The sequence below is a fragment of the Bombina bombina genome, chromosome 3 (assembly GCF_027579735.1).
Source record: "Bombina bombina isolate aBomBom1 chromosome 3, aBomBom1.pri, whole genome shotgun sequence".
Classification (NCBI taxonomy): Eukaryota; Metazoa; Chordata; class Amphibia; order Anura; family Bombinatoridae; genus Bombina; species Bombina bombina.
The window spans coordinates 246493987-246507093 of record NC_069501.1 but is presented as its reverse complement, the minus strand read 5'-3'; the positions used below and the strand labels follow the sequence as shown (position 1 = coordinate 246507093).

The window sequence follows — 13107 nt, the reverse complement described above, 5'->3', positions numbered from 1 at the left end:
CGGTATTTCACTATTTGTGCGCATCTCTAAGTTTTGATCCTATTTCTTACATGACTGGGTGAGAACGGATTGAGGAATGTCCCAGAACTGATTCGTCTGAATGCCTATCAGCTATTACTGACAGCTCAGAATCCTCTTACTGCAGCAACCTATTGAAGTGGGGGTTCCTATCTTGGAAAAGTCTCCTTAGGACAGCAGGTGCGACTCCAACTTGTCTCCCTATATCTGGGCCGCTATCTTACCTCATAGGATTGAGATTCTCTCCTGTAAGTAGGAATTGCTACTACTGCACTGCATCGTCTATAGTCTACTCTTTGAGACTTTGCACTCATTTAAATAAGTGCACCTACTAACTGTATCATTAATTTGTCTGCACATCTGATACAATATTATGGACTGATGATTTTATACTAATTGTTGCAAGTTTGGTTTATATATATATATATATATTATATTATATTATATTATATTATATATATATATATATGTGTGTGTATATATATCTGTAAACAAATATATATATATAATTAAATATGTAAGGCCAATACAACTTATAAATATAAACACCAATAAGTCTGTTTATCGTACCACTAGGATACAGACCTAGTCCAGCATAAAAGATATTTAGTAAATAGGCTGTCCACAACAAAGTCAGGTTATAACAGCTTGTGTGACAGTTCCCAGGTGCCTTTTGTCTCTGCTGCTTCGTCCAGTAATGAGAGTCCCCTCTTGGAAAAGAAGATCCTCCCCGGGTAGTTTCTGAAAGAGTAGAGGTTGGACAAGCGCACTAGAAGGCACTCCTAGTGAAGCTCGTTTATACCAGGAAAGATAACTGTATAATATGTATAAATGACCACTCACGTGATTCAACCTCATCCAGTATGAGGTATAGATAAGACACTTTGTTAAAGGTAATCTGTTTCTGCTCTACTTTTGCAGCTCCCACTGTGGTGCTCCTGTTATTTTTCAGTTGGTTTCCAGGAGGTCCCCAGAAAGGGAAAAAGTGAACTCAAAGGGTTAATTCACTATATGACCAGGGGGCTTATAGGAGATTGGGGCTATGCAGAGCCGGTGTATATATAAGAAAAACACTTTAATGTGAATACAGTTAAAATATATATACACACACTGTGGATGACTTCTTAAAATAAAAACTACAGATCAAATGTTAAAAAAGCCATAAACGAAGGCCAAACTTCTAAGCAGCACGAACAGAAATGACCTGCATATGTTTATGTATGCCTGGTATCAAACCGTTATTTCGCTGCTACAGAGTATGTACAATGTATGTATGTAGACCGGGCTGTAATAGTTCACATCTACAAGTTATGTCCTGTGCGTATGGCGGGGGGGGCGCCCTCCGCCATACACACAAAACATAATTTGTAGAAGCGGTGCAATATAGTAACCAGCTATTGCATACAATTTTGTGCGATCTACAACTATTACAGCCTGGTCTATATACATACATTGTACATACTCTGTCTTATCTATACCTCATACTGGATGAGGTTGAATCACGTGAGTGGTCATTTATACATATATTACGTTATCTTTCCTGGTATAAACGAGCTTCACTAGGAGTGCCTTCTTGTGCGCTTGTCCAACCTCTACTCATATATATATATACATACACATACATACATACATACACACACACAATACATTTTTACATTTTTGTTCATTGAAAATTGAGTGCATATTTGTATGTATGTATGTGTGTATGTATGTATGTATATATGTATATATGTATATATATATATATATATATATATATATATATATATATATATATATATATATACATACATATATATATATATATATATATATATATATACACACATATACACACACACACACACACACACATACATACAAATATGCACTCAATTTTCAATGAAAAAAAATGTAAAAATGTATTGTGTGTGTATATATATATATACACATATACATATATACATACATATATATATATATATATATATATATACACACACACACACATATATACAATTAACCCCTTCTTCTTAATTGTGACCCCGAAAGTCAATAAATCTTGACTTGCTTTTTCACAAACCCTGAGAGTGCATATCCTTATTATTCTTTTGTACTTTAATATTGCACCCAGGTGGATGACCTTTGGTGGGACTTAAACAACTGAGTGGATGTATGTATATATATATTGATTTTCACTTCTATAGCAGACAAGACTCTAAAGGATACAGACTTGGAAACTGAGAGGACACTCCAAGGTTCTTCATATTGTTTGGTGACAAAACGGAAACATCCGTTTTCTGAGAGTCTTTCAGGTTTCTTTATTTTTGGAAGCTACCATTACCACTCAGTTCTTGGCACAGTGAAGGATAATCAGAACCACAAACTATTACTCTTACTCTGATCTGCAGCCTGCAGTAGCTCCATGAAATATTTGGATACAAGTGTTTTTTTTTTTTTAATACATTTGTTTTTTAACTTATAAAGAATAAGTGCATTCTTCAAAAATTATATCATACATCCTACACTTACATAAGGGATTCTACAATACTCCACAGAGGAGAAGGAGCGAATAGCATACTCCAGGAGGCGGAGGAGAGAAACACCATACTCTAAAAGGTTGATGAAAAAGTAACATCTCTAACACAGAGAGGGATTAACAACCCCCCTCCGTGCAAACAACATACCTCACATGTTTGGGGTTAAATAAGGTGAGCACTATTCTTTTTCCTTATTATTTGCATCATACTAGTGCTTACATACTACACCATAAGTTGTTTTTTTCATGTTTTTTCTCCCTTCTCCGAGCGCTTTATCTGGACCCCTCAACTACACACACCAGGGGCGTATTATGGCCTAGGCCAACAAGGCCGTGCCTAGGTCGACAGATTTGTCCTCTCTCTAAAAGCCAGCACACAGTACAGTGAGCGATAAAGTGCAGGCTTTTACAGAGATGACAAGGCACGTGGGCTGATTATGGTCGCTCTTCACAGGCAGTGCTCCTTTAAACCGTTGCTTCTTTTAAAACCGCCGGCATTTTTGCAGTGGAAGAGTTCTTGGTGAGAAACTTGCCTGAGGATATGCTTACAAGGTGAGGCTGGAGGAGAAGACCTTGTGCTGATATGCTGCCTCTTCTTGTCAGCTGTAGTGGGTCTGCAAGCGCAGTGCTTATTGCAGGTCTAAGTAACTAACAGACTGGATGCATCTGTGCACTTCTAGATCAGCTTGCGATGTCTAATCATAAACTATCAGCGCTAATGTATGTTAGCTACTAATAGCTAGCTTTCTCTGCATTCATGAACCCATGGAGTAAATAGTAAACAGACACTTAAAAAGTTTAATTACTTGAATAATGGTAATTACTGTATGTTGTTGCATTTGAAGGGCAGTGATTGTTTCATAGTGTATTCTTCTTTCACTACCTTTGTCTCTCCATTCCCTTTCTCCCTCCCTCCCTTCCTCAACCCCCTCCCTTATTTCTCTCAACACCCTCCCTTGCTCCCTGTTTTCACTCTTTTTAGTTTTTACACACTAACCCTCAAAATATTAAGGAGAATAAACTTAAATACGCCACTGACACACACACACATATACATACATACAGACACAACCAAAGCATTGTACAAAAGTTTAGGCAGGTGTAAAAAAATGGTAAGATAGAAAAGCTTTCAAAATTCAAAAAATAAGTGAACATAAGAAAAATGTAAATCAAATCAATATTTGGTGTGATCACTCTTTGCCTTCAAAACAGCATTAAATCTCCTATGTACACTTGCCGCAAAGTCAGGGGTTCCGTAAGCATGTAGTCAGGTGCACTCCCAGACAGCACTCCCAAGGAAAGTGGCCCCTGCTTGCCAATAGGCTCCCAGGCACCCGCAGGAAAGTTGCCCTTGCTTGCCAATATACCCCCCCAGGAAAGTGGCCCCTGCTTGCCAATATACTCCCAGGCACCCCTGGGAAATTGGCCCTTGCATGCCAATATACTCCCAGGCACCCCACAGGAAAGTGGGCCTGCTTGCCAATATACTCCCAGGCACTCCTTGGAAAGTGGCCCTTGCTTGCCAATATGCTTCCAGGAAAGTGGCCCTTGCTTGCCAAAAAACTCCCAAGCAGACCAAAGGAAAATGCACCTGCTTGCCAATAGGCTCCCAGGAAGCCCTGGGAAAGTTGCCCTTGCTTGCCAATATTCTACCAGGCACCCAGGAAAGTGGCCCCTGCTCGCCAATAGACTCCCAGGCACCTTGAGAAAGTGGCCCCTAAATGTCAATAAGATCACAGGACCCCCGGGAAAGTGGCCTCTGCTCACCAATAAGTTTAAATCGTATAAGCATAGTATTGAGGTTATTCCCTTACATGTTCAATCTATTTTTCACTACATTCCAGTACTGATGTGTTTGCACTAGGGTTGCCACCTCAGCCATGTTTTCCTGGACAATCATGAGTTATATATGTTGCAGGATGCGCAGACGGAAACTTGCATTGCGCCTCTGGACAGCACACAAATAGTGACCCTGGACAGCACTATTCATCTTCCTCCATGCAGGATGCGTAACTCATAAGTGTCCAGGAAAACATGGCCGAGGTGGCAACCCTAGTTTGCACCCATGATAAGAGGGAGGTGCACGAGATGTATTTAGTGTTTTCCTTTAAACAGCATGTTTTGCCTTATGTATTTATTAAAATAAAATTGCAGCTGAAGTTGTTAAACTTGCTTGTGTTTTGCTTTCCTGCTTTGAAATGTATAATACAACTATAATGTTCTTTCCCCACCCAGCTCACTATTTCCTATGCTCCATAGCCAGCTGTAGAACTTATGCAGAGCCGCCTACTCAGCTGCCAGACATCACTGGCTGTGACAGCCCTAGCTGTGCACAGAAGAAAGCTGCCGCCTGTCTTACATAAGCTGAAAAAAAGTCCAAGGACACAAAAAACTGAAACAGCAGCTTCCTCCCTTCCTCCTCTAGCTCACCCTACTCACATTGTTCCCTAACAAGTTAGCTGCCTAAACTAACCTTCCTTGACAACCTGCCATAGCTACCTAAGCCAAAACAACCTGTCAGGGAGTGTGGGGTAGGATCAATACTGTAATATTTTACAGCTCATAGCAGGAAAGCAAAACACAAGTTGTCTCTCAATTTAACAACTTTAGAATTTTTTAACACAGATATATATGGATTTTTCAAATACTGTACTTTGTTTTCTGACTGTAGTGCCCCTTTTTGTGTGATTTGGGCAGTTCCAGGTTACATAAAGGGAAACTATTGTTATAGATGATGATAATGTACATACCATGTTGCTGTCTGGTGATAATGGACGAACAGCAGCACTTGTCTGTGAGAAAGGGTCTATTTCTTTCTGTTTTTCCTGCAACAAAATCTCTAATTCGGTTTTCCTCTGTAAGGAGCTTTTCAGCTGAGCTTGCACCACAGACATTTTGTGCCGTAAATCCTCATTCATTTTCATGAAGCGTTGTAACTGCTCCTGCAGCTGTAACGAACATATTTGCTGTTACACAAAAGGTAATGTAGGATGCACAACATTATCATAAATAATATATATATTCAGTATAAGTGTTATTTCTATGCCACGCACGAGTGAAGTGTATAAAAGTGTTATACAAGCAAAGAATGTTCAAAAAGAGATCTGCTAGCACTTCAACATTGCTAAGAAATAAAAAAATAAATCATGCTTACCTGATAATTTCATTTCCATCTGTGGGAGGAAAGTCCACTGTGTCATTCATTACTTGTGGGAATTAAGAACCTGGCCACCAGGAGGAGGCAAAGACACCCCAGGCAAAGGCTTAAAAACCTTACCCATTCCCCTCATCCCCAATCATATTGTCAAGGGAACAAGGAACAGTAGGAGAAATATCAGGGTATAAATGGTGCCAGAAGTATAATATTAAATTTAGGTCCGCATCCCAGAGAAACGGGCGGGAGCAGTTGACTCTCCTCCCACAGATGGAAATGAAATTATCAGGTAAGCATAATTTATGTTTTCCAACTTAATGGGAGGAGAGTCCACTGCTTCATTCATTATTTGTGGGAACAAATACCCAAGCTCTAGAGTACACTGAATGAAAAAAAACGGGAGGGTAAAAGGAGGCGGACCCTATACTGAGGGCACCACAGCCTGCAGAACTTTTCTCACAAATGCTGCTTCCGCCGAAGCAAAAGCATCAAATTTGTAAACTGTGGCAAAAGTATGTAAAAAGGACCAAGTAGCCGCCTTACAAATCTGCTCCATAGAAGCCTCATTCTTAAAGGCCCAAGAGGAGGCCGCAGCTCTAGTTTAAAGAGCAGTAATCCTCAGAGGAGGCTTATGTCCCTCTGTCTCAATGCGAAACGGAGGACACTCCTCAGCCAAAAAGATAAGGAAGTCGAAGAGGCCCTCTGACCCCCACTCTTCCCGGAAAGAGAACAAAGGTCTAAATTCCTTTGTGGCCTGAAGATAAAACTTCAAGGCACAAACCACATCCAGATTACGTTGAAAACGTTCCTTCGATGAAGAAAAAGTAGGACATAGAAAAGGAACCACAATCTCTTGATTGATGTTGCAAATTGACACAACCTTAGGAAGAAAACCTAACTTGATTCGTAGAACAGCCTTATCAGCATGGAACGCCAGATAAGGAGGGACGCCTTGCAAGGCAGTAATCACAGAGATTCTGCGTGCAGAAGCAATAACCCGTAGAAAGGAACCTTCCAAGGCAATAATTTAATGTCTACTTCATGCATAGGCTCCAACGGAGCCTATGCAAACCTAAAGAACAAGATTCAAACTCCAAGGAGGATAAATAGATCTAAACACAGGTCTGATCCTAGCAGAGCCTTAACAAGTAACTGCACATCAGGAAGCTCAGCGAACCTCTTGTGCAGTAACATAGAAAGGGCCGAAATCTGTCCCCTCAGGGGACCTGAGGAAAAGCCCTTCTCCAGTTCATCCTGGAGAACAGAATAAGTAGGTCCTCCACACCTGATGATAGATGCCACGAGCAACCAGCTACGAGCTTGAATGAGAGTAAAAATAAAACTCCCAGAAAAACCCTCTCTTGGCTAGAACTAAGCGTTCAATCTCCACGCAGTCAGCCTCAGAAATCTAAACATAGATGGGTAACTTGGTAATGAGACGTCATAAGATCTTCCCCATGCAAATTTCTGTAAACACTCGGGATGGAGAAACCAATCCCCTGGATTAAAGCATTGTCTGCTGAGGAAATCCGCTTCCCAGTTGTCCATACCCAGAATGTGGATCTCTGACAGTTAACAAATGTGGGAGCTAACCATTCCCCCCTGATGGTTTATGTAAGCCACCAAGGATATATTGTCCGATTGGAAACTGATAAACTGGGACAAACCAAGCAGAGGCCAAGCCTTCAGAGCACTGTATATTGCCCGAAGATCCCAAATACGATCGGGAAGGAGCTTTTCCTCCTGAGTCTATAGGCCCTGTGCCTTCCTGGCACCCCAAACAGCTCCCCATCCTGACAGACTCGCAACCATAGTCACAATCACCCAGGATGGTCTTGACACTGACATCCCTTGTACAAGGGATCCAAACAAAAACACCAAGAGAGTGATTCTCTCGATCGGTTGTCCAGAGAAATCTGTTGAGACAGATACCGCCGTTCCACTGCTTCAGTATGCGCCGTTGCAACAGTCTGAGGTGAAACCTGGCAAAGGAAATTATGTCCATGCTGGACACCATGAGACCAATCACCTCCATACACCGAGCCACAGATGGCCTTAAGAGGTCTGGAGGACAAGACATGTCGAGCAACGTCTCCGGTCTGTTAGAAATGTTCTCATGTCCATGGAGACTATTATAGTACCGAGAATTCTACCCTGGTACTTGAAACAATAGAACTCTCTAGATTTATCTTCCATCCATGGGATCAAAGAAGACAGAGGAAAGATTCTGAATGGTCCCCCCTTCCGAAAAACTTTTTGGAGAATGCTGCGTTAGCCGGGAATCAAACCCGTGTCAACTACTTGTAAGGTAGCTATGCTCACCACTATACCAGCTAGACCAAACAGAAGATCAATAAACTCGAAGTGCTAGTCCAGGAACGCTAACCTTAGGAACTGTCGGTGGTCCTTGAGGACTGGTACGTGAAGGGAGCATCCTTCAGATCTATCGTGGTCATGAACTGCCCTTCTTGAGCGAGGGGAAGAATGGACCTATTGTCTCCCTCTTGAATGAGGGGATATTTAAAATCTTAAGCACTACAGGTCCAAATAGGACGGAAAGTTCCCTCCTTCTTTGGAACCACAAAAAGGTTTGAATAGTATCCAAAACCTCTCACTGCATGAGGGCACTCACTTGTGACCCTGAGCTATGACCTCCAGGACCCATGGATCCAGTACGTCCCTGAACCAAGCAACTGAAAAGAGCGACAGTCTGCCCCCTACACGATCCAGAAGAGGACCAAGGACTGCCCATTCATGCCAACTTAGACTCGGCAGGCTTCTTGCTCTGCTTGGATTTATTCCAGGACTGAGCCGGCTTCCAAGAGATCTTGGTTTGCTCAAGCTTAGCGGAGGACTGCTGACATGGGCTTTAGCAAAACGAAAAGAACGAAAATTGTCCTTAGATTCGTTGATATTCTCTTGCGGTAGAAGGGCCTCTTGCCCCCTGTGACCATGGAGATAATTGAGTCCAGGCCTGGACCAAACAAAATAATTCCCTTAAAGGGGAGGGAAAGAAGTCTAGACTAAGAAGTCATATCCACAGACCATGACTTCAGCCAGAGCCCGACGGGCCTGTAAATAATCTGCCTAATAGCATCACAGATAAAAGAATTAGCAACCCTCAAGGCTGTAAATCTTTCCTGAGTAACATCAAGGGAACCCCCGATCAATCCTATAAGGAGTCACACCAGAAGGTAGTTTCTCCAGCAACCGCGGCAACGGCCGCCTCCGGTTGAAACAAATATCCCATATGTTGAAACAACTTTCTTAACAGAGTTTCCATCCTTTATCCATGGACTCCTAAAACGAAGAGCTGTCCTCAAACGGGATAGTAATACGTTAGCAAGGGTGAAGATGGCGCCATCCCTTTTAGGGACGGAACCTCACAACTCCATTCCAGGACCGGGAACGATTTGTTAATAGGAGAAGAGAGGAACAATCCAGGCCCATTCCTTCTTAATAATGTTCGCCATCTAACAGGAGCAGGGAAGGGTAAGGTACCACCCTGTCCTCAAACTATCCAATTTAGGAATCAAAGGTTCCTCCAGCAATTTGGCCTCTGGAACCACTGAATTTGCAAAAAAACTTCCTTTAGAAGCGCAAATTCCTAAAACTAAAGTCTGGTTCCTCTGCAGCCAGAAGTTTAGAGGCAGCAGACTCCGACCCAGAATGTTCATACTCTGAAGTCTCAGAAAGAACTTCATCATCTGATAACCCTATCAGTTAGATCCAATAAAATATCTGATGTACTCTGGGAAGGAGAGCAATATGTAACCTTTCGCTTGCGCTTAGCAGGGCGAGGTAAACATTAAAGGCCACAGACACCGCCGTCTGAGCTGCGCAGTAATGTCTGATGAAGAAATGGCCCCCTCCAGATGGAAGATCAGCAATGCAACTGGAAACTGCATGTTTAGAGAGATAAGCATGTAGGGTATGCACCTCACTGGACGACAGCTCCTCAGAGGTGGACGGCTCAGTGGTATCAAACATGTTTGATATTATCACATTATCAAAGCATATGGAACATACTTGAGGGGACATACTAAGGCCTCCTCACATTTTAAACAGGAATTACTCTTTAGGAATAGAGGGAGTGCCCTCAAAATAACAGAATCCTCCATCGCTAGTGCAATAACCAGAGAATTATAGAAATAAAACAAAATATTTTTTTTCAAAAAAACCTGTACCTTTATATCCCAAAGACTGGGGCATTCCCCACCTCCCATGACCCAGACAATACAGAGAGTTAGAACTCCTCTCTAATAAACACCCGGTCAGGAAAGAATCATATGGTGCACAATACAGGACCGTCCCTGCTATGAGAAAAAGCATGTCAACTTGTAACTGGAGAATAAAGCAATTTTAAAGTTTTACAATATAGTGCAGCAGTTGAAAATTGCATTGCAAATTAGAAAGAAAGAAAGAAAAAAAGAAAATTTTGTGAAGTTTCTAAAATGTCTAGTGAAAAAATCCCTGAGAGCCAGTCAACAATAAATGCACTGCCGTTTGCAGCGCTGCTCCAAACACTTTGTTCTGGATGCACTGTGCTAAGGAAACCTTACACAGTGCAGCCAGAGCACAGTGCTGTTTGAAGATAACAGACTGATGCAGAGCAGTGCTGCAAAGCAAAAGAGCCAACAGTTCCTGCATGTGTCCCATTCTTTCTGCAGACATGATGCATATTCTGCGATGACATCTCAGATCACACCATGTTTTGCCTTGGGGAACCTGTATATTCCATAAAAGCCTATGAGCCCATAATATCTCACACATAAAAGCAGCATAAAATCAAATAAACATATAAGATCATTCCCCCCTATTCAACAATCCCCCTCAGATGATATTAACCCTTGATTCTATACAGATAAAAGAAGTCACACTGTGACTCTGTCTTCTAACGTTATCATACATGTATAAAAAAATGAAACAATCTTACCAGAATCTACGCCGTGGAACAGGAACACGGCATTTCAAGTGTGACAGGTTAGTAGCATTGCTCCTGACATGGACTTGAGAGCAGAAAGCAGGCAGTGTAACTCCTCAATGCTGATTGCTTAAGGAAATGTTAATATGAGTCGGGATGGTTTCGCAGAGGAACTGCATCTCCGGACTCTAATTTTCCCCCATGCTCTCACTGAGAGGCTGACAGGGCTACTTAAAACTCCAGTCCCATTGTGAAGAGTACTACCCTCCATAAGAGACTACTGTGAATCTTCCGACACTTCTCTGCCAACCTCCTGTGATGAAAGAATGACTGGGGCATGAGGGGAGTGGGGGAGGTATTTAACCCTTTGGCTGGGGTGTTTTTGTCTCCTCCTGGTGGCCAGGTTCTTAATTCCCACAAGTAAGCTGGGATGTGCACTCTTATTATTTACTTGCTACCAGGGTGCTAGTGCAATAAGTAGAAAAATAAAAAAACCTGCACTCACTGGTCTTTTCCAAAAGTCTTTACTGTGACAAAAATGTAACGTTTCGGGGAAAAGACCAGTGAATACAAGTTTTTATTTTAAATATACACATATATATATATATATATATATATATATATATATATATATATATATATATATATATATATATATATATATATATATATATATATATATACATACATATACACACACACACACACATATATATATATATATATAAATAAATAAAACATAGTGCTCACTCATATGGAGTTACTTAGGAGTCAGCATTGATTGGTTAAAATGCAAGTCTGTCAAAAGAACTGAAATAAAGGAAGCAGGGTAAGGTCTCCTTTACTCTTCCCACACGTGAGGTCCTTTTATTACCCAAGCATTAGGGCCTATTGAGTTGAGTTGCATTGCAGTAGCTCTCTCACCTTTCATAGTGACGGTTAAGGTGGGAGAGAGGAGGGCGAGGAGCCTCTCTATCATTATATTTTTTTTTTAAATTTTATTTATATATATATATATATATATATATATATATATATAGTAATGATATGTCAAAGAGAGGGCTTAATATAATCTAATTTTATCTAATGTTGGTTGTCCCAGGCTTACCTCTATTGCAATGCTCATTTAATCCCCTGTTGCTCCTTTGTATATATTTACAGGTGATGCTCATTCATTAACCTTTTGCCGTTCCCATGTTAGCACATACACTTATTACTACACTCCAACTGCAAATTGATGTTGATGTATTGTTAGAAACTGTTTGCTGTAATAATTGTCCTTGAATCTGCTTTGTTCTTCACTGTGAAGGGAAAGCACAAAGCAGATATTGGCTGTGTTCTTTTATCACAGACCTCAGTTATTGATCCATACCTGAAGCATATCATTTCTAATCAGAGTCTAGGAAATCTTACTTTTATTTGTCTGTGCCGTCTTGGTTAGAGAACAAGTCTCACTGACCCCTACCTTCCATTTCCCACCCTCCTCATCTACCCCCCCCTTTTTTTTTTGTAAGTATGGCTCTCCTCCTTCGCTACCTTCTAAAAAACAATGTAGGGGTTGCCTTCCTCCAAGAGACCCATTGGCCCCAGGGCTCCCGCTTCCTTCAGAATTCTAAATTGTTCCCAATTTGCTTGTCGGCCTCTCATTCAACAACAAAAAAAAGAGGCATTGCCATCATGGTTCACAAATCAATTGCGTTTGTGGTCCAGCACGTGGAGAGTGACCCGGAGGGTCGGTTCTTGATAGTGGTCTTTACCCTGGAGGGCGTCCAATATACCCTTGTCTCGCTGTACGCACCAAATGTTGGTCAGATGGCCTTCTTAAAAACGGTTCTCCCCCTAATAGACCAACTTTGTAGAGGCACTCTTTTAATAGGGGGAAGATCTTAATTTAGTCTGGGACCCAATCCTAGATAGGAAATCCTCCAGACACAAGCCTCTAGACCCCGCGGTCAAACGGCTCTCAAATCAGTTCAGATCATTAATGTATCAATACTATCTGTATGATGCATGGCGCTGCCTGTCTCCGTTTGAGAAAGACTTCACCTTTTACTCAAACCCACATCTATGTTACTCAAGATTAGATTATCTACTTTGCCGTTCCCCCCTTTTGGACAAGCTATCCCACCCATCTATTCGGGTTTGCCCATGGTCAGACCACGACATGGTTTCTATTACTTTGAAAGGCACCCATCTGCAGGGGCCTTCGACTTCCCACTGGAGATTACACCCCTCGTTAATATCGGGCCCAGCTGGAGTCGAGGCCTCTAAGGCTATCTATGAATTTCTGGTCACTAACGATAACACATTTACTGATGATTCAGTATTATGGGCAATCCTGAAAGCATTTATGAGGGGTCACTTCATAAAACAGGCTTCAGTGAAACGTAAGCTATCGGATAAATCCCTGGCCCAACTATATTCGGCACTACGGTCTTTTGAGAGTCTTAACAAGAATGGCCCCTCAAAACAGATAGCGGATCAAATAGCTGC

General features: G+C 41.6%; 1 protein-coding gene across 1 annotated transcript in view; it reads right to left on the bottom strand.

Moving 5' to 3' along the window:
* The window catches only part of RILP (Rab interacting lysosomal protein), a 119856-nt gene that overhangs the window by 70103 nt on the left and 36646 nt on the right, over positions 1-13107 (bottom strand). The window contains exon 4 of the mRNA XM_053706230.1: positions 5287-5484. Coding sequence (XP_053562205.1) covers positions 5287-5484 — 198 coding nt within the window. The remainder of the gene's footprint in view (positions 1-5286; positions 5485-13107) is intronic.